The 23,210-nt window shown below is 41.5% G+C and overlaps 1 protein-coding gene across 9 annotated transcripts in view; it reads left to right on the top strand.

The window, feature by feature from the left end:
• Positions 1-23,210, top strand: part of L3mbtl4 (L3MBTL histone methyl-lysine binding protein 4) — a 520,509-nt gene that overhangs the window by 486,107 nt on the left and 11,192 nt on the right. For all 9 annotated transcript variants that reach the window (XM_047526991.1, XM_047526997.1, XM_047526990.1 and 6 more), the window contains one exon: positions 14,717-14,886. In XM_047526991.1, the coding sequence (XP_047382947.1) occupies positions 14,717-14,886 (170 nt within the window). The remainder of the gene's footprint in view (positions 1-14,716; positions 14,887-23,210) is intronic.

Genomic DNA, 23,210 nt, shown 5'->3' on the forward strand with positions numbered 1-23,210 from the left:
CCAAATGAGGACATAAGCAGCCATAGCCACCTTTGCTAGAATAATACATTAAGATGGGGGAAGTGGACTCCTTTTCCTTCCAAAATCAGAAACAGTATTGCCTCTGAAATGTTTAAACAGACTTTCCCATAATTATGTTTAAGTTTTATTGCAGTTACATAAATAAGTATGTCTGGCATTTTCTTTGGATTTATACTGTTCTGTCATTATCTTCCATGTTTAATAATATAGTGGAAACTATGAAAAAGAGGAAGGCATGGAAAATAAACCATTTTCTGTGGTGTATAAAACTGTAACCATGGTTTTCTTATGGGGGGGTGTTCTAAAGTAAGGGGTAGCTCCATCAAGGGGACAGCACAGTACTGTCAAGTGAAACATGGCCACCATGACTTACCCTTGCAATCCCCCAAAGAATGGCACTGGTGTGTCCTAGTAAATTTCCATGGTCTTCAAAAACATTTCAGATGATCTTCTGTTCCCAAGTTAAAATAAAATGTGGTACAATGAAGCCTTGCTCTATAATTGAGGAATAGTTACTATGAGAATATCAGTCTGAGTTTAGACTGAGAAACGAGGGGCAGTTTTGGTCCCTGAAGATTCCAGGTTATTTGGGAAGCTGGAGGGGTCATCTGGCCTCTGAAACTTGCTGTTTCTCATTTATCTCAGACGCATTTTCCATCCCCGCTGACGTGTTCTGTCACTGTTCAATCTTGGCTCAGTGCTGTCTCTTTCAAATGGTTTATTAGAAGCTCTGCAGAATGTTTCTAAATATTCCCCATCACAACCAACAAGGTTTTGAGTGTGTGGTGACAGCACACCTGAATCACTCTTCTGCAAACACTTGCCTTTATTAAAATTCTTTTATTTTCCAACACTGCTTTTTTTTTTAAATCTCCACCCACCCACATGAACACACAAATATTAGCAGCTTGCCTGTTATGGATGGCAATTAAGAAAAGGGTTTTGATGCTGTTTTAAGTGTTGGTGCTACTGCCTTAATCTCTAATTCATTAATAGTGATCCATTTATGGGTGATCTGTAAGTATTCATTCCCTAAAACATCACTCCATCCTGGTGACACAACAGTTTCTTCAAGTGGAAAGTAACCATGCCAAGAAAATTACTGATTCCAAATGCAGTTATTTTAACAGTGATGTAAAGTAGGGTTTTGAATACAAGTACCACTTGCTTGAAAAAGAGCCTTACTGTATCATTACACATACAGAGTCTCCTTCCCATAGGAAATGCAGACCTTAATTTACAATACCAGGTTGCCTTCTGACACAGGCAACTTGCGCCTTCCTAAGCACAATCTCATTAGTTTCTCTTATGACTGTACATATGTGGAAATGAAAGACCCAAAGAAATGATCACCTTCCTGTTTAGGTGAGAAAGTCTAAATCCTCAATTGTCCTTCCATTGTTACTTAAATTTCTGATATGATAGGTTTGAAGTAGTTATGAAGTAATTGCTTAAAATATGTCATATACATATACAAATACACCAAAATGAAACCCGTTATTCTGTATAGTTAATATGCACTAATAAAAAGTAGCTGCCTAGTAAACTTTCTAATATTCATAAAAGTGTAATTTTCAAATTTTGTCTCTTTTGCTATACTTACCTAGTCAATTCATTAGTACTAGGGTAAAGCATATCATCTCTTATCCCACACCTTCCTGTTCCTCTTAAGCATGCATGTGATAAATGTGGTGTTTAGATCTAAGCTTGCACATTTTTAATGAAAATGAGATAAATTGTCATTTTCGCAAGATATGAATGTGTAGAATTAAAATGAGAAACAAGTTTATACCATAAATATAATAGTATTATAAACCTAATTCTTCTGAGCTTTAATTTTTCCTGGTTCGCTTTTTAAATTGCAAAGAGACTGTACCTCAGGCCACACCTTCTAAAAGCATGCTGCCAACTTTCTGGGGCCATTTTCCAGACCCTCTAGTGGAGGTCACAAAGCCCAGGTCTCTGAATGGAGGTTTCCTTAGTTCCTTGTCTTCTCATGGGATTCTAACTGATGGATGTGAATTTCATGCAACAGAGACCTGGCTTCCAACTAATTGAAAGTTCTTGGCTCCCATGCTACCATGTCATCAGGAAACAAAATACCATCTCTGGCTGTGTCCACAGCTCAGTGGGTCTGGGATGTTAGTCCCGTAGTGTGAAGAAACTCATCAACTAAACGAAGAGAAGAACTTGCTCCGGCCACACTGTCTGGAATGAGAAAAAGACAGGGGGCAAGAGCAAAGCCAAGATGCAGGGGATGGGTGGCCTCAGTGGGAAGTGACCGAAAGTGGAGCCTGGGTCACAGGTGGATGGGGATGTCTCCATTGACTGACTCCCAGAGGCTGAAATGCAGCGTGTAATGATCAGTCCACTCATTGATTGCTTCTTTGCTTTGTAATTTGTATTTAAATTGTGTCATGTACTCATTCCTGCCATTGAAATTTTTAGAGTGTTTATTTTTTTTCTTTTTTTCAACAAACACACACATCCCCATATTCACACACAAAATTAAAAACTTTCTGTTCTATTGACTGTTGGTAATTGGAGAAGGTCAGATATATCATCTGTGCATATTGGCATCAGCTGATATTTAGTATAGGGGAGAAAAGCTGAACAGAACAGCTTTTGCATAGCTTGGAGCTGAGTTTCTGACAAGACTTCAACCAGGTAACAAAGAGCATGGAGTCTTTTTGTGTTTTATCCAGCTCAAGTGAATTTTCTTAAATTTGGTATAATTTTGTTTGTTTCTTCATAATTGTTATAATTTTTAAGGAAAGCATGAAGTCTAAAAAATACTAAGAACACTAATTTCTTCTTTAACTAAAAAACTAACCTTAATTTTTTGCTGTTCTGCCTAAAATTTTCTAATCTTCACAGCCCACATTGCTCCCTGTAATTAGCACAAGGTGAGACCAGACCAGGGAACCTAGAGGACAGTCAGTGGGGACGTGGGAAAATGACTCATGCCAAAATGCGTGAGGATGCACATTTGATCTGTGTGCACAGAGGAAACCCTGGAAAGCAGGTGGGAGGGGCTGAGGAGCAGGGAAGTGGGGTGCAGCCAGACTAGGCACATACAAGCAGTGTCACAGGGTGACTGGCTTTTCCTGAACTGTCTTGGTATGCAAAGGAGGGAACACAAACCAACCAAGGCACAGGCCACGTGAAGAACAGCCTGTCCTGTGTGTGTTGTGCATCTAGCTTCTCTGCAAAGCAGGGCAAAGTTTAGAAATACTCATGATTCCTGCAAGAAGAAAACAGCCCATAATCTGCTTCCTCATTGAATCTGCACAAAAGTGAACCATGAAAAGAAGTCCACTGACTAATTTATTTACATGTTTTCAATAATGAATGATCACAAGGAGAAGGGGTGTGTGCTTTTAATTCATGGTGGGGCATCCTGGTTTCTGGTAAGTTCTCTCTCTCTCAGAGTGGGAGGGAAGACACATGGCCTTGGGGCTGTCCTGTGCCAAAAGATCCTCTACTGAAAACCACTTTCAAATGGGAAGAGCTGTCTGGGAGCATCTGAGTCTGTGAGAACAGGTGTCTCCCCAAGACTTGTAGAGAACCCTCTTGGACTTCAGAGTGCCCCAAAGCAGGATAACTTCTCTAAATCTGTGAACACGTCAGCATCTCCATAAGGGGAGCCCTTGGCACCATGCAGGAATGAGCATCTGTGCTGAGCTCACTGCCAGGGAAAGAGGCAGCTCTGTGTGCCAGGGCTAGAGGAGAAAAGGGAGCCGCAGTCTTGGGTCCCCAGAGTGGCAGGCGTGGCACCTGGGGTGGGAGGATTTCTGTTTTTTACCTCTGCCAAGCAGAACCCAGTCACTCATTTCTGGGGAGCTTGAGATGCTCCTTTGATCATGTCTCTGTGGGTCCCCAGTACATTAGTTTTTAGATAAATCTGACAGTACTTTCAGGCACCTATCTGAAAATTCAGATGCTTTGTACTGCTACATAGAGAAATTCCTCATTAAAGAAGTACTGGAGGAAAATAGTGCCCCAGTGTGCCAGGCTCTGGGTTCCAGTGGGCTCTGTTCCTGGGTGGAATGCTGGCCAGGGGAGCAAGTGCTGACAGATCTCTATAACTGTAACCCTGCCCTACCTCCAGTCTGGCTCCTGAGGCTCATTCCACTGGGTGCAGTCCTTGTTGTTCCTATTACTTGCTACTGGATGACAGCACCATGCTATGCCCTGAACTGACTGTTTCTTCATGGGCATAAGAAATTTGGAGTCACACCAGACCTTCACCAGAAATCTCTCTGATGAAGGTGAACACCCATGGACTCCGACTGAAATGGTTTGCTGGTGGTTGGGAATAGGGAAGTTGAGAGAAAGGAGGCAGATTCCAGCAAGGCATTCACTAATGGCACAGTGGAAATTTGAGTCTTTGCTTCATTCCAGAAGCATATGTTCTTTTGTCCCCTTCTCACCATCTATACCTGCCCTGTTAGTTGTCAGCAAACAGCTCTTGAGCACCTCTTATTGGAGGTGCTGTACTAGGGGGTGGAGTTTGCAAAGGCAGTGGGGAGATGGTAAAAAAAAAAAAGACTTATAACTTGCATTTGTTCATTTCACCTTCCAACTCCCGCCTTGTGGGAGCTGAGAAATGGGCAAAATGGGTAAGGGACCCTGGGAAGACCTGCTTGGGTTTTCTTTCTCCTTGCACTGTACTCCACCCTAGGCATGGGTGTTCCTCCCTGCCCTGATTTCAAAGAGTCTACAGGCTGAACATTCCCATACCCAAAACCCCAAATTCAGGATGCTCCAAAATCTAAAACTTTGAGCATCAACATGATGCCACAAGTGAAAACTTTTCTGTGCCCCAAATTATCAGTAATATTGTATAAAATTATGGTCAGGTTATATGTGTAAGGTATATATAAAACATAAATGAATCTCATGTTTATATGTGGGTTCCATTCCCAAGATCCACTGCACAGGAGACTGAGACAGGAGGATCTCCAGTTCAGAGCTATCCTCAGCAGTGGGGATACACTAAGCAACTCTATCAGACCCTGTCTCTAAATAAAATACAGAATAGGGCTGGGTATGTGACTCAATGGTCAAGTGCCCCTGAGTTTAATCCCCAGTACCAAGAAGAAAAAAAGATATCTCATATGTATATGTATATATTCCAAAATCCAAAGATGTCTGAAATTTGAAACACTTCTGGTCCCAAGCATCTTTGATAACCCAAACTTCCAAATTGATCTCCTTTTAATCTAGTTCTGCCATGTACTATTGGAATTAGAGTGTGCTTACATCACTTCTTCATACTTCTTTTATCTTAAACTCACAGAGGTGACTGCTAGGCATTTCAAATTTGTGAATGCTAACCCCACACCACCTGTACCTCCTCTTGCTGCATGGTGTGGAGTAGGTGGTAGGAAGTTACCAGGTGAGAGCATATCTACTTTAAGAAGAGCCACTCCACTTCTCTGGTCAAGTTCATGCCCATGTTGATTCAATTATGGTCTCACCTTTGCAAGTGAAGGAGATTGGTCTTACAGAGGATACAAAAATACATGCTGGGTGATTGAATTGTAGTATTCAATCAAAGAAGTTAATTAATATATCTCAAGCTGTGCAAAAACGATATTAAACTCAAAGGTCACCCTTTAGCCATCAGAAAATATCCTGCACTGAAGTCTTTTATTGGATGACTAACATATCAAAAATTAATATGAACTTTTCTGCATTTTTGTTCAAATGAAATCAAGGGATATCTACTTCTCAAACATCAAATTGAGGAGTCAGTTAGATTTCATTTCACAAACAACCCCCAGCCCTTTCAGTAATGAATCTCTTTGGCAAACGAGAGAACCCAAGATGGATGCTTATTGTTTTCACTGGCACAGACTACATTAGCTTTTGCTACTGCATTATTTGTCTCTGCAGTAAAATTCCTCAGATGGCTCAACAGTCACATCATGTATTAAGCACCTGTATTATGCTGAACCATGTGTCAGATCTATGCTACATCATGTGGCTCTGTGGATAAATTGAAAACGATTGCCCTTGGATTTATGCTCTGCTAATAGGGACTGAAAAGTAAAGTTTTAACATAGTGTAGCAAGTGGCAGTGTCCTTCAGGGGCATCCTGGGGTGGGGCAGGGCATGAGTCATTCCCATACAGGCAGAGGGAGGCCCCTGGAGAGTGAACAGGCCTGAAGGTAGACATGACCTCGGTACCTGAACTCCAGGTCTCTGAATCTAGGAACCCCAGGGCTGGACATCCTGGGATTTGGGACCCCTTTGAGGGCTGTTTACTGAAATAAAATCAAAAGAAAGAGCTAAAATCCTATGCTCATGAATTGAAGCTGAAGGCCAAATCCCTTTGTAGTCTTGGCGTCTGGTTTCTGTTCCAGGAAATGTATTGCTTGCTTCTTCCTCTGCTGATTTAAGTGGCTGATTCCATCAGATTCAGCTCCATTTGGCAATAAGTCTTTAGAAAATGCCTATGGAGGCAGCCAGGCAAGGGAAGTCAGGAAGACTGTCCCATGCAATAACTAGGCTGGTTGGCAGCCCCTTAAAGAGAGAAGAAGCAGGTTTCAGTTCCTGGAGACCTGGGAAAGAGTGACAGAGTCCTGACAGACGTACAGAGAAGACTTTGGGACCTAGCAGGGGGTTGGCTACAGTTTTGGAACCACAGAGTAAACTGAGGAGACAAGGCCAACCATGCTGGAGGGCTACTGGGCTTCCAGGGACAGAGGCCCTAGGGTCTTCACAGATGCATTTTGGGGTTCTATAAGACAGAACTGAGGGGAAAGGCACCTAGACCAGATGGAGGAAGGTAGGCTAGAGTGGAGAGCTGGGCATTTACTTCTCCCTGGGCATCAGTGTGCCCAAGATGGGAGGCACCTGGTTGTGAGTAGAATTGGGAAACCAACTGCTGGAACCTCAGAGGAGCTGGACTGTTACAGGATGACTGAGGAGGAATGCTGGGAAGATGGCAACCGGGAGCCTGGAGGTACCCTTGCTTATCCCCACCAGCACTCAAGCCCAGGAAGGAAAGAACAGCCAGATTTTCACAAACTCCCTCAGAACTTAGTGATCTGGGATGGGCAGCAACACTTTTGGAGTAAATGACTCTATATATGAATGGTTTTTAACCTAGTTTTGAAAGTCACTTTTTGTTTTTGTAATTGATTTTCAAAAATTCTTGCTTTCCTAATGCATGTACTAATTTGGCCACTTATTCATCCATATAACAAGTTATTTATTGAACCCCACCTGTGTGCCAGAGAAATATATTGTTCAAAGTCTTAACAGCAAATATTGTGAATCCAAGATGAGAACTCAGCTAGTCTCTCCAGACTTGTCTGCTCCTAGAAAATGTCTGTGACGTCAGGTCTTCAAGTCTTCTGTTGTTCTTGGAGTTGCTGGACCTGGCTGGAATACAGAACATGTTATAGCCTTTGTTATTATTTCAACAAGAATAATGTGAATTCCATCCAGTCTCCAAGCCTCTTGCACCCAGAGCAGTTCTCAACAAAGCTCAGCACCCTCCCAGACCTGCCCCATCTAATAGAAAAAGAACACTAGCCACAGAAATTGCCTAGTAGCCACATTTAAAATAATAAACAAGTAAAATTAATTTGATCAATGTATTTTATTAAACCCAATATATCCAAAATATCATTTCAACATGTAAATTGATTCAAAAAAGGTCAAGGTGATATATTTTTCGTTCTTCTTTTTAATTCTAAGTTATCAATCAAGACATATTATGGCACATCTCAAAATTCATTTCATGTTTCAAGTGCTCCATAGCCACCTGTGCCTAGTGGCTACCACACTGTACAGGACACAAATCTAGAACATCCTGGGCTTTTCATTCAACATCTAATTCTTTGATAGCCCACTGGGATGTCCCTGGGAAACCCTTGACTTTTCTGTGCTTCATCTTCCACATTGATATGAAACCAGATATAAAGAGGCAGCTCGTGATAAGGAAGGGAGGACCATTATGGCACTCAGCAGATATCAGTGTTTGAATTCTAAACAATAAGAGGATGAGGAAATGGAATATGGTATGGGTATGCCATGTTTGGGTATGATTGGCATATGAGAAATAGCAAGTGCAGAGGGCCCACCATCAGTTAAATGTCTGCTCTTGATGAGTTCATGTTCCCAGGAATGACATGAGGCATAGACCTTGTCTTGCCAGTTATACTTTAGCCTCTGTTGTTCTGCTCTTCCTTTTGTTTGGGGGCACAGAGCAGTTGAAGAAATGAAAAAGAAGAGGGACCAAGTGGGTTCAAAAGTGTCACAATTAAGAGAAGAATCTGGTATAGCCCAGAAATGATGCCTCCAAGCACTCTGGCGTAGGCGGACCATCAAGAGAGGTGAGCCCAGGAAGAAAACACCATTACCAAGTGAAGAGCCCTTTCTGAACATTTGCTTGCTTCTCCAGCAGAAGTCACTAAGGGAGCACAGTACCTTGAACAGAGTGACTGCTCAGCAAGTGCTGGATAAATTGATGGAATCAGTCAGGAGCTATCACAAATTATAAGGTGGGCAAGAAAATCACAAAATTGGATTTCAGGGCCAGTTGAAATTTTATTTTTTTTATTTCAACTTTTTGGAGCAGAGAACCCAGAAGAGTTGCACCCCCTTTCATTGAAGAGAAGGTTACTTGTGAAATGGGTCTCTGTTTTTAGTGGAATTAAAAATAACTTGAGGCCCGGTCATGCAGACTCTGGTTTATCATTTGTGACTCACTTGCTTTGGTTTTGTTGTGTGAGGCTTTTGTGAAGAAACAGCCATATTTTTAAAGAACATTTCCATACAGGATGTTTTTTCCCTTTAGTGTGGGGGTAGAGCAGTATGGGAGGGATGAGTGAGAGGGGCAGAGGAGAAATCAGGGATTTACTTTCAAGCTATTTTCAGATGAATTAAAATCCTTTAGACTCCAAATACTTTTTAAAAATATATGGAATTGGGAAGCAAATGGTGCTTATACTCCATGTCACAAGCCTATTTGGTCACTGAAAAGCAGCCCCTAAGTCACATGTCACCCTCCACAGGCCATTCCCTCCATCTCAGAATGAAGAAAAAAAACCCTCTCTTGACTAGGCTTTTCTTGCTGTTATGTCTTTAAGGGGTGTTATTTATCGCCTCTGCAGGACAATAATGCCTAAATATCCTTGGAGATGGAACTCCCCTCTCCCAGTCATCCTGAAGAGAGTCGCCATCCATGACCAAATCTCCCATTGCTCTAGTCCAGGACCTCTTTGGACCTTGGGGTGGGAAGCCAAGCTGAAGGGTGTTGGCCCAGGAAACTACAGGGTGCTCCAAATCCCTAAGCACCTCGATGAAATTGTTAAACACTTCATTATAATTTTTAAAGGCCATAAAACCCAAAAGAAATACCCATTGTGAAAAAAATGGTAGCAAAAATTCTTCAACAGTTCCACAAATGGCAACCCATGGGATGACAAGTGTTTCATACTCTTGTTTTCTGGAAGGGAAAGGTACCCTAAATGGTGAGATAGCTTTCTTTATTGTCACTCACATGCTGGGGTTAGAGACAAAGCCAGGATTTCATACACATTTCATTTTCTGGTGCAAAGGACATTTTGATTAATTAGAATGTTGAAACCTCCGGTAGGAGGGCTGCTTTTGCAGGATGAATTTCCTTGGCTGACTTTTCGGGGAGCTGGGGAGGAGTCATTACTGCAGTGAGGCAGTAAAACTGGGAAGCAGCCCATATTCCTCAGCTGTGGTAGGTGGAAGCAGAACTGGGATGAAGCATGCAAGTGACCTTCTTGCCTGCTTCATGGTAAATGTCCTTTTCCAATCTGGAAGGCCTTGTTCACCCAAAGTGCCCTAAGATAGAATAATCTGATCTTTTTGGTTTGATGAGAATGATTTCTGAGGCCAGTACAGTTATGTATCACTTAACAACAGTCTTGAGTACTACATCAGTAGGTGATTTTATCATGCAAACATCACAAAGTACACTTACACCCACCTAGATGATAGACCCTTCTACACAGTTGGATAGCCTGATCCTCCTAAGCTACAAACCTGTACTGCCTGTTATAATACTAAATACTGTAAGCAACTGTAACATGATGGTATTTGTGTATCTTAATGTCTAAACATATAAAAAGTACAATAAAATAACTAGGCAACAGGAATTTTTTAGCTCCACAGTAATCTAACAGGACCACCATCATTTACACAGCCCTTTGCTAACTGAACATCCTCACACAGCACATGATTTATACACCTTCATCAGTAGCTTATGTTACTTAATTGATTAGCAACTGTCTATCAGATATCTGATATGAGTTGTACTGGGCTTAGAGAAAAGTTCAAATCAGTGTGCTCACATCTTATAAAGATGTATGCAAGTTTTTAAGCAGATATTTTCAAAAGTCTAATTTTATGCACAGAATTTAAACTAATGCAAATCAATCCCTGATTTAAAAAGTCTGTCAAGAGTCACAGAATCTCCAAGCTGCCAGGCCCACTGCATTTAAGCAGTGCTGTGAGGCTACCACCACACATGGGACCCAGCCTGGGAAGCAGATGTCCCACCCTGCCCTGGCTGCAGCCTGAGAATGCCACTCTCATTTCCCTCCTCTGGGACTTCTGCAAAGGGACAACACTTCCATTCCAAGACTTCTTAGGTGTGATTCTGAACATGTCCTTCAAAATCCTGAGTCTCCATCTGGATTTCAGCTTTCATAGGTTTTAGGGACATCTAGCCATGCTGACTTTGAGACTATTATATGTCCCCACATTCACTATTGTTACATTTAAAATCTTTGTCTTGAAACAATACTTTGATTGCTTACATGTTCTGAGCACTCATTTTGTACTACGAGCTATTCTAATCACAGCAACTCAGTGAGGTGTAAGTACTATTGTTACCCATTTTAGAGAGGAAAAACCTGGATGTATAGGTAAGCTTCTCACTCAAGGTCACCATTGTTTTGTGGAGGGACCGTGCTCCAAAACGAAGCAATCTGGTCAACCCAACCCTTCCCCCATTGCCACAGTATATCTGTGGTAAGGTCATCTAAGCACTCCTTCAGCTCAACCTGAGGGTCTCACTCCAAACTCATCAGCTGTGAGTTTGAACCCTGGCAAAGGGTTCAAAGAAGACAAAACAGTTACCATGAAACACTTCCCCAAATACATTCCCTTTTGTCACTACTGGAGACTTGTCTTTCATTGTGTTGATTTGGGGTTATGCAACTTGCCTTTATAAAACATTAATCCTGGTCTCAAGGAGTTTTCAGATTGAGTTTAGAGTAGTACCTGCATTGAGTGATTGTAGCAGCTGCGACCTTGCTAAGCACTTTATCCTTCACCCTCACTCCAGCACTGCATGGTAGATATTGTCAACTCCAGTCATGTCTTAGAGATGACAGACTGGTTATTCAGAAGCTCCTTTCCTAACCTAACTCTTGTCTTTTTAAGTACAGTAATCCTCCTTTACCCACAGGGCATACCAAGACCACAGTGGATGCCTGAAATTGCCTCTAGTACTGAACCGTCTATATTCTGTTTTTTCCTATATGCCCTAAAGCATTGCCACTTAGTACCACAGTTATTCTCTCCTTCCATGTTCTGTGCCGTGTTGCCTCCTTTGCATCAGTACTTGTACTTGGAGCCATTATTAAGTAAATAAAGGTTCCTTGAACACAAGTACTGCTGTACCACAGTGGTCAGTCTGTTAACTGAAATGGCTAATGAGTAACTAACGGGCAGGTAGGGTGTACCGAGTGGATGCACTAGACAAAGGGATGACTCATGTCCCAGGCAAGATGCCACAAGATTTCATCAAGTTATTCAGAACACCACACAATTTAAAACTTATGAATTGTTCATTTTTGGAATTTCCTATTTAATGTTTTCAGACTGTGATTGAATATTGGTAACTGAAGCTGTGGAAAGCAAACCTTCAAACTTTTATCTGATGATGCGAAATTGATATAGTAAAATTAATAGCAGTGAAAAGTTTTCCTGTAGTCAACATGTGATTAATTCACCAGGACTTGAGATTGCAGGTAAACAGATACTAACCCTTATACCCAGTGAAAACTCTTGGAACCCAGGTAGGGACTTTACAGCCCAGCAGACAGCTACAGATCTTTCTCCACTGCCCATGGTTGGGATCTCCTATGGCATAAAACTTATTCCCCACAGTTCTCTTAATTAGGTTTCCAATTAAGTTTTGTTCATTCTTTAAGTAATCCAGATTCCCTCCAAATAAATACTTTGATTTAACAGTGACACAGTCAACTGTATTCAAAAGCCAGTATGAGTCCCGAGTACAGCATAAAGCAAGAGCTCCCTAACTTTAGTCCTAAAGGCTGTCTTGCTACCTGAGCCAATCGGAGTCCCCATTTGCCATCTTCCAGAGCCAGAAACCTGCCTCAACAATGATAAATAGTAGACTGGGGAACCCTAGTACTGTTCATGTACTGAAAATGACACATTAGGTATACTTCCAAGAGAACACCTTAACATCCAACACAAACATTTCTTTTCCAAAATTGTAGTGTTGAAAATTTCCTTCATTGGGAGTATAGTGACTTTTTTTTACATTTTTTAATACCTGAAGCCTTAATTTGTGAATCACAGCAATATGATCACCATTCCTTGATGTCTTCCTATATCTGAAACATAAGATTCAATAATCGTATCTTTTCAGAGTCCTGTATATTTTAGAAATTATACATGGTTAATTTATCCAAAGCATGGGTTTGAGATACTTGTTTGTTTGTTCAAGTTCATACTATTTCAGCAAAAACAACCAAATGAGCAAAATAGTCATTCTTTTCCAGAATAAAGCCCATCTTTGGCTCAGGTCTTAATCCCTAAGAGAACATGGCTTTAACTCTGCGTTTCCCTGGAAAGTTCTCCAAGGTTCCTGTGCTGCTGTAATCACAACCTGGCTTCCTGAGGTTTCCATCCTGGGTTTCAGGGCTTGTTTTGCACATGCTCCTTGTCCAATGGGGCAACTTCATTAAAGGACATATGTCAGCATACTGGCCTTTCCAAGAAGTTGTGAAGTTTCCTTTCAAAACCTGCAGCCTTACATACTGTCGGCTGAACTACATTAAGAGAGATAGCCTATTTACATACTAAAAAGGTCAGCATTGGACAATCAGCAGTTGGAGATGAATTTGCTGCTGGTTGCAACTGGAGCATGAGAATTGGGAAGAAGCTGGCAATTTTGCTGTCTCTTCATCTGGGTAGACAGCAAGCCTTGGTAAATATGAGAATGTCTGCTGTGATCCACAAGAGCAGCATTGTACAGAGAATCCTAGTGATGGACAGTTCACTTAAAGCTTAGAGCCTTTCTGATTATAAAAATTATGTGACTGACCATGTCAAGTGCAGGTCAGCCTCACCCATTAAAAACTGTAATTAATTTGAGGTGGAAATATTTGCAAAATAACTTCAGGCTCAGTGTGTAAAACACCAACCATCATAATAAACTTTACATTATGTAGCTATCACTCGCTTAACCTGCCATTTGCATTATGAAGTGGGTACTTTTAGAAGGATTGAAGCGTTTCCTTTCTGAAGTCTCTTTAAATATCAGTAGTTTTATTTTGCTAATGCATGTCAAAAGTATCTTAGGAGGTATTATAAAGGCAATGGTTTCTCTGAAATCTCTGTAACAGGTTTTTGTTCCTTATCCATTTGTAGATTCAAGGTAATATGGAATATTTAAATCCATGGTCTATCTTAAATATTGGGATATAACTTAAGAACTTAAAGTCACTTTGGGGCTAGGGATGTAGCACTGTGGTAGAGCACTTGCCTAGCATGCATGAGGTCCTGGGTTCAGTCTTCAGCACTGCAATAAAGAAATAGTGAAGTCACTTTTGAAGGGAAAAAAAAACTAATACAGAAGTGTTGATAAGAATGAGGCTGAAGTGCATCAATCCCACTGAAGTCTCACTCCTTGCTCAGAGCAGCCTGTCTGGGGCAAGCAGCTGCCATTGTTCTTTGTGCCCTTACAATCCTGGTGCATTCAGAGCTTGTTCAAAACAGAGAACACCCCATTTAAGAGTACCTGTGCCAGGGAAGTCACATCTCAGTTGAGGCTGCTTTCCAGAAATCCCTAGCTGTCCTAGATTCCCACCTGAGGTCATTGTGTATTGCTGGGGATCTACAGCAGCAGCTGATGGCACCCCAGTTCTCATGGGGACCCTGTGCTACATTTCATTCAGTGTTACCAGGGGATTTAGGAAGCCAGATGTGGACCTGGGCTCATTCCAGCTTTAGAGATGTATGAAGTGGTTTCCAGGAAGAAATTGTTCTTTTGTACATACACATCCCAGATGGTTCAGTATGCCAGTCTACTCAGCATTCACATTCTGAGTGGGTCTTTGGTTCCTCTGAGTCCTGATTTAAGGAGCAAGAAGCCAGGGGCAATGACAAGCTAGTCCTTCATTGGTCAATCAGTATCTCATAGAAATGATTTGAATGTGGTTAACAAACAATCATAGTCTTAGGGGTCTTACATGACATCTGCTTTGCTAAGCCACTGGTCTAAAGCAGAACCATGGTACATGCTATGTGTGGGAACTCCTCTGGCAGTGACCTAATACAAGCAGGAGACAAAACTATTGGTTGTGTCTGCATCTTAACCACCCTGACCACGGGCCCTCCGCTCCAGGGCTGACCTGCTGCTCACTCCACGCTGCCTCTCTTTCAGAATACTCAGCTGAGCAGACCCAGCAGGCCCTGCACCAATCGGTCTTCCTGACATCCATGACTGCCCACCCTTCGCGGGACCTTCCCCTCGGCAGGGAGCAGCACTGCAAGCTGCTGCCAGGTGTAGCTGACATCCAGGCCAGCCAGGTGGCCCGATGGACAGTGGACCAGGTGAGCGCCAGGGCCCCTGAGATGGGACCAGCCTGTTGTTGGGCTTTTCTGTTGCCTGGGAAAATACCCTTTTTCTTTCAGGTGGGACCTCCTCTGTATTAAGTTAAATCCGAATTGCAGTGAGAAGCCAGACATGATTTTGAGGCAGTTAGGAAAGCCCAGTTAGTTTTGTGCCTCTTCTTCCCTGCCTTATCCTCTGCCCCCTGTACCTCATCGCTATCTGCCTGGGGCTATTTTAAGCAGAGGGACCTAAGCTCCAAGTCTACATTCCAGCTTTGACTTGAGGAATCACCGATGTATAAGCATCTTAGACTTGAGTTCAGCAGCTTCCTTGCTGGGAGAGAGCACTGCCTCCAGGACATCCAGGTCCTGAGAACCAAATGCATTCTCTGCAGGCAGATTTTCTGCCCGTTTCTTCATCCAAAGCCCCAAGATGATCAGGTCATCCTTAGGTTGATTTTTTTTTTATTGTAAACAAATGGGGTACATGTTGTTTCTCTCTTTGTACGTGGAGTCAAGACATGCCATTTGTGTAATCATAAATTTACATAGGGCAATGTTGTTTGATTCATTCTGTTATTTTTTTCCTTCCCCCCACCCCTCTTTTCCCTCTATACAGTCCTTACTTCCTTCATTCTTACCACCCTCCCTAACCATAAACCTAACCCTAACCCTAACACTAACCCCTCCAACCCCCCATTTTATGTCCTCATCCGCTTATCAGCGAGATCATTCGTCCTTTACTTTTTGAGACTGGCTTATCTCACTTAGCATGATATTCTCCAATTTCATCCATTTGCCTGCAAATGCCATAATTTTATCATTCTTCATGGCGGAGTAATATTCCATTGTATATATATGCCACAGTTTCTTTAAAGGGCATCTAGGTTGGTTCCACAATCTGGCTATGGTGAATTGAGCAGCAGTGAACATTGATGTGGCTGTATCTCTGTAGTATGCTGATTTTAAGTCCTTTGGGTATAGGCCAAGGAGGGGGATAGCTGGGTCGAATGGTGGTTCCAATCCAAGCTTTCTGAGGAATCTCCACACTGCCTTCCAGAGTGGCTGCACTAATTTGCAACCCCACCAGCAATGTATGAGTGTACCTTTTTCCCCACATCCTCACCAACACCTATTGTTGCTTGTGTTCTTGATAATCGCCATTCTAATTGGGGTGAGATGAAATTTTAGGGTAGTTTTGGTTTGCATTTCTCTTATTACTAGACATGTTGAACATTTTTTCATATATCTGTTGATTGCTGGTAGATCTTCTGTGAAGTGTCTGTTCATTTCCTTAGCCCATTTGATGATTGGATTATTTGTATTCTTGGTGTAGAGTTTTTTGAGTTCTTTATATATTCTGGAAATCAGCGCTCTATTTGAAGTATGAGTGGCAAAGATTTTCTCCCACTCTGTAGGCTCTCTCTTCACATTGCTGATAGTTTCCTTTGCTGAGAGAAAGCTATTTAGTTTGAATCTATCCCAGTAGTTGATTCTTGCTTTTATTTCTTGTGCTATGGGAGTCCTGTTAAGGAAGTCTGATCCTAAGCCAACAAGTTGAAGATTTGGACCTACTTTTTCTTTTATAAGATGAAGGGTCTCTGGCTGATTCCAAGGTCCTTGATCCATTTTGAGTTGAGTTTTGTGTAGGGTGAGAGATAGGGGTTTAATTTCATTCTATTGCATATGGTTTTCCAGTTTTCCCAGCACCATTTGTTGAAGAGGCTATCTTTTCTCCATTGCATATGTTTGGCCCCTTTGTCTAGTATGAGAAAATTGTATTTATTTGGGTTTGTGTCCATGTCCTCTGTTCTGTACCATTGACCCACCTTTCTATTTTGGTACCAATACCATGCCGTTTTTGTTACTCTTGCTTTGTAATAGAGTTGAAGATCTGGTATTGCGATACCCCCTGCTTCACTCTTTCTACTGAGGATTGCTTTAGCTATTCTAGGTTTTTTATTCTTCCAGATGAATTTCATAATTGCTTGCTCTATTCCTGCAAGGTACATCATTGGGATTTTAATTGGAATTGCATTGAATCTGTATAGCACTTTAGGTAGTATGGCCATTTGGACAATATTAATTCTGCCTATCCAAGAACAAGGGAGATCTTTCCATCAACTAAGGTTTTCATTAATTTCTTTCTTTAGTGTTCTGTAGTTCTCATTGTAGAGATCTTTCACCTCATTTGTGAGATTGATTCCCAAGTATTTTATTTTTTTCGAGGTTATTGTGAATGGGGTAGTTTTCCTAATTTCTCTTTCTGAAGATTCATCACTTATGTATAAAAATGCATTGGATTTATGAGCATTGATCTTGTAACATGCTACTTTACTGAATTCACTTATGAGTTCTAAAAGTTTTCTGGTGGAATTTCCAGGTTCCTCTAAATACATAATCATGTCATCAGTGAACAGGGAGAGTTTGAGTTCTTCTTTTCCAATTCGTATCCCTTTAATTTCTTTGGTTTGTCTAATTGCTCTGGCTAGAGTCTCAAGGATGATGTTGAATGGAAGTGGTGAAAGAGGGCATCCCTGCCTTGTTCCAGTTTTTAGGGGGAATGCTTTCAGTTTTTCACCATTTAGAATGATATTAGCCATGGGCTTAGCGTAGATGGCCTTTATAATGTTAAGGAATGTTCCCACTACCCCAATTTTTTCTAGTGTTTTGAGCATGAAGGGGTGCTGTATTTTATCGAATGCTTTTTCTGCATCTATCGAAATAATCATGTGATTCTTAACTTTAAGACTGTTGATACGGTGAATGACATTTATTGATTTCCTGATGTTGAACCAACCTTGCATCCCTGGGATAAAACCCACTTGATCGTGGTGCACTATCTTTTTAATATATTTTTGTATGCGATTTGCTAAAATTTTGTTGAGAATTTTTGCATCGATGTTCATTAAGGATATTGGTCTAAAATTTTCTTTCCTCGATGCGTCTCTGTCTGGTTTAGGAATCAGGGTGATATTGGCTTTATAGAATGAGTTTGGTAGGGTTCCCTCCTCTTCTATTTCATGGAATACTTTGAGAAGTATTGGAATGAGCTCTTCTTTAAAGCTTTTGTAGAACTCGGCTGAGAACCCATCTGGTCCCGGACTTTTCTTTGCTGGTAGGCTTTTGATGACCTCTTCTATTTCATTGCTTGAAATTGATTTATTTAAGTTGTGTATGTCCTCCTCGTTCAGTTTAGGTAATTCATATGTCTCTAGAAACTTGTTGATGTCTTGAGGTTTTCTGTTTTGTTGGAGTATAGATTTTCAAAATAGCTTCTAATTATGTTTTCTATTTCACTTGTGTCTGTTGTGGTATTTCCTTGTTCATTCTGAATTTTAGTGATTTGGATTTTCTCCCATCTTCTCTTTGTTAGTGTGGCTAAGGGTTTATCAATTTTGTTTATTTTTTCAAAGAACCAACTATTTATTTTATTAATTTTTCCGATTGTTTCTTTTGTGTCAATTTTATTGATTTCAGCTCTGATTTTAACTATTTCCTGTCTTCTACTACTTTTGGTGTTGGTCTGCTCTTCTTTTTGTAGGACTTTGAGCTGTAGTGTTAAGTCGTTTATTTGTTGATTTCTACTTCTTTTGTTGAATGTTCCCCATGAAATAAATCTTCCTCTAAGTACTGCTTTCATAGTGTCCCAGAGATTTTGTTATGATGTATCTTTGTTCTCGTTTACTTCTAAGAATTTTTTATCTCCCTCCTGATGTCTTCTGTTGTCCATTCATCACATAATAGCATATTATTTAATCTCCAGGTATTGGAGAAGTTTCTGTTTTTTATTCTGTCATTTATTTCTAATTTCAATCCATTATGATCTGATAGAGTACAAGGTAGTATCTCTATCTTCTTGTATTTGCTAACAGTAGCTTTGTGGCATAATATATGGTCTATTTTAGAGAAGGATCCATGTGCTGCTGAGAAGAAAGTGTATTCACTCTTTGTTGGATGGTATATTCTATAAATGTCTGTTAAGTCTAAATTATTGATTGTGTTATTGAGATCTATGGTTTCTTTATTCAATTTTTGTTTGGAGGATCTATCCAGTGATGAGAGAGGTGTGTTAAAATTGCCTAGTATTATTGTGTTGTGGTCTATTTGCTTTCTGGAATTGAGAAGGATTTGTTTGACGTACGTGGATGAGCCACTGTTCGGGGCATAGATATTTATGATTGTTATGTCTTGCTGATTTATGCTTCCCTTAAGCAGTATGTAATGTCCTTCTTTATTCCTTCTGACTAGTTTTGACTTGAAGTCCACACTATCTGAAATGAGGATGGATACTCCAGCTTTTTTGCTGTGTCCGTGGGCATGGTATGTTTTTCCCCATCCTTTCACCTTTAGTCTATGGGTGTCTCTTTCTATGAGATGAGTCTCTTGCAGGCAACATATTGTTGGATTTTTCTTTTTAATCCAATCTGCCAGTCTATGTCTTTTGATTGATGAGTTCAGGCCATTAACATTCAGGGTTATTATTGTGATATGATTTGTATTCCCAGTCATGACTCATTTTTGTTTTTTGACATGACTTGGTTTCTCCTTTATTTGGCTATTCCTTTACACTAGTTCCTTCCATTGCTGATTTGCAACGTTTTTCATCTCTTCCTCATGGAATATTTTGCTGAGAATGTTCTGTAATGCTGGCTTTCTTTTTGTAAATTCCTTTAGCTTTTGTTTATCATGGAAGGATCTTATTTCGTCGTCAAATCTGAAAGTAAGTTTTGCTGGGTATAAGATTCTTGGTTGGCATCTGTTTTCTTTCAGGGCTTGGTAAATGTTGTTCCAGGCCCTTCTAGCTTTTAGGGTCTGGATTCAAAAATCTGCTGATATTCTTATTGGTTTCTCCCTGAATATAATTTGATTCTTTTCTCTCCCGGTCTTTAAAATTCTGTTTTATATTGTATGTTAGGTATTTTTATAATAATGTGCCTTGGTGTGGGTCTGTTGTAATTTTGTATATTTGGAGTCCTATAAGCCTCTTGAACTTGATTTTCCATTTCATTCTTCAGATTTGGGAAATTTTCTGATATTATTTCATTGAATAGATTGTTCATTCCTTTGGTTTGTTTCTCTAAGCCTTCCTCAATCCCAATAATTCTTAAATTTGGCCTTTTCATGATATCCCATAATTCTTGTAGATTCTGTTCATGATTTCTTACCATCTTCTCTGTTTGGCCAACTTTGTTTTCAAGATTAAATAATTTGTCTTCAATGTCTGAGGTTCTGTCTTCCAGGTGTTCTATCCTATTGGTTATGCTTTCTATGGAATTCTTAATTTGGTTTATTGTTTCCTTCATTTCAAGGATTTCTGTTTGTTTGTTTTTTTCAGTTTCTTTAACTCTTTATTGAAATGATCTCTTGCTTCCCATATTTGCTCTTTTAACTGTTGATTGGTGCGATCATTTAATGCCAGCATTTGCTCTTTCATCTCTTCATTCAATGCCTGCATTTGCTCTTTCATCTCCTCGTTTGCTTCCCTGATTGTTTTAGTTATGTACATTCTGAACTCCCTTTCTGACATTTCTTCTGCTGTGCTGTCATTGGGTTTTATTGATATAGCATCTAGATTTGTTTGGGACATTTTCTTCCCTTGTTTTCTCATATTGGTCAGATGTCAGTGGGACTCTAAAATATTGCAGTTTTCCGCTATTGGCTTATAATGTCCCGGTAGATTTCCAGTGTATCACCTCCCAGCCTTCTGTAACCTGAAGTCCTGGAGGAACTTGATAATGCAGTGCTTCCGAAGAAAGCTGCCCCCAGCCCACTACTGGTTCCAGGGCTTAGAGCTGGCTCTGTGCAGAAAGGCTCTCACTGGGGGCCTGCTCCGAGCAGCTGGCCGTGTGGGAGGAGCCCACCACCAGAGTGTGCAGGGCTACCTGGGGAAGACTCTATCTGCCCTCCCCTGCTCTGATAAGCCGCCCCATCCGTGCCTGCCACCCGGACCGAGCTTCACCCAGTGGGGGAGACTCACCCCGTGGCTCTATTTTAGTCTGAGTCTCTCAATACCTCCCCTTCTTGAATCCTGGGTTCTGGAGCTACGGGAGAAGCAGTCACCCTCTAGTCCGCCATCTTGGATCGTCCCGTTGAAAGAGCCCGTGGCCGGAGACTTCTCCAGGTCTCTGGCTGCCCTGTCCTGATCTCAGAGGCTGCTTGCGGGTCGGAGCTCTCTGTTGGCTCGGGGACTTGTGGCTGGCTCTGTGTAGAAAGGCTCTCACTGGGCGGTCTGCTCCGAGAAGCTAGCCTTGAAAGGTGCCTCCCGCCAGAGGGGACCGTGCTGCTTGGGGAAGTCCCTGGCTACCCTGTCCTGGTCCCTGAAGCTGCTTGCAGGCCGTAGCTTGCTGTGCTGGCTCCGGGACTTGGAGCTGGTTCTATTCAGAAAGGCTCTCACTGGGGGGCCTGCTCTGAGAAGCTGGAGAAGCTGGCCGTGTGGGAGGAGCCTACTGCTGGACTGCACAGGGCTGCCTGGGGAAGACTCTAGCTGCCCTGCCCTACTCTGATAAGCCACCTCTATCTGGGCCTGCAACCCAGGCCGAGCTTCACCCGGTAGGGGAGACTCACCCGTGGCTCTGTTTTAGTCCGAGTCTCTCAATGCCTCCCCTTCTTGAATCCTGGGTTCTGGAGTGACTGGAGATGCAGTCACCCTCTAGTCCACCATCTTGGATCACCCTTAGGTTGATTTTTAAAGTGCTTGTATAAGATGCTCAACATTGTATAAGATGCTGCACAGAAGGAAGAGCTGGATCAGATTTTAATATAAATATGCCTTACAGTATTGGTTTTTAATAAGGATCAGTTAAACCCAATTGCTTGCTATAATGCTATAGAACTACTTCATATTTAAAGCAATGTTATTATAAGGAGTACACTGTTTGATGGAATGTCTTTCTGATAAAGGTATGTTTCCCTAGTTAGGCCTTGAGTAACTTTTTATTTCAATGAAGCAAACCCAGAGGGCAAGATTCGAGCTACAACTGGAGTTAAATTAGTCACAAAATGTTCACCTAGCACTTCCTACAGTCACCTTCATTTACTCATGGTTTAGGCCATCCTTTGTAGTTTTGGACTGAGGTCCTTGTTTTCACTCCTCCCAGTCTCTTCACGTCATAGACCTGCAGATTCCTCTGTGCTCAGCATCCTTTGGCAGTAACAGAGTCGTCTGCCATTGTTCCCCAGGATGCAGGACTTCCTACCTCTCCTTCCATTCTTGAAAGGCCTGGATGGTGCTGGTCATGGAGAGTTAACCTGAAATGTGCCAGGAACTGGCTGTGTATCTGGAAGAGCAGCTAAAATGTGGTCTTGCTCCTTAAAGGGTGTCCCAAGTCTGCCTCTTATTTATGAATTTCCATAAGTTTACAGGGTAAACCTCAGCTCCAAACCACAAGTTTAAAACCTGTGTTTCTGTTATCAAGTCATGTATGGTTTTTTTCTTGGAGCAACACCACACACAATGGAAAGTCCAACTGAGGATTCAATGGCATGTCATTTATTCTTAACTTTCAAACTTGTTATTTGAAACTCTACATCTAGGAAGTAAGTCTGAGAGTGGCTCCTCTTCTCTTCCTAGTTTCCTAACTCTTGGACCCTTATGTCATCAAAAAATTTTATTAATATAGTGATAGTAAGAGAGAGACTTTTATTTCACCCATTTGACAGAGTTATTGAGACAGTCAGAGACTAAGTGGCTTGCTTAAGGCTACACTGTCAGAATCAGGTTCACCATGCAAACAGCAGACCTGGGCATGAAGGAAAGTAACCTCAGACAGGGAAAGGTGATCAGGTGTGAAAGGCCTCAGAGGCCAGGTGGGGAGTGAGCATGGCTCATTTGGCAGCTGGAGTCATGTTAGGTTTGGGGCATAAAGTCACTTTGTGAATATGATATTTCAGGGAAATGAGTATGACACATCTGCAGAAAGAGGCAGAAGCTAAGGAGAGGGAGACAACCAGGAAGTCACCAGCATGCTCCTGGTGTGGAAAAATTAGGGTCTGGACCTGGTGCTACCACAAGAAGAACCTAACTTCAGTAGATGTTTTAAAGGCAAAAGCAACAGCACAGATAAGTGGATTAGACATAGAAGATGAAAAAGTGAAACCAGCCAAATGTGATTCCATTTATAGTCTCAGCACTACACAGTTTAGTACTTAATTAGGATAATAATATGTGAGAGTTGGAAGGCCCAAGAAGTTGGGAAATGCCAGAGCTGTCAGAATAGTGAAACTTTGGGGAAAGGACCCAGTTTGGGGGCAGGGGGACAACATAGGGAAGCATGAGGCACTGCCATCACAGGTGGGGGAGAGTCACCAAGTCAGTGCTCCCA

Source organism: Sciurus carolinensis, chromosome 15 (genome assembly GCF_902686445.1).
Source record: "Sciurus carolinensis chromosome 15, mSciCar1.2, whole genome shotgun sequence".
Taxonomy (NCBI): Eukaryota; Metazoa; Chordata; class Mammalia; order Rodentia; family Sciuridae; genus Sciurus; species Sciurus carolinensis.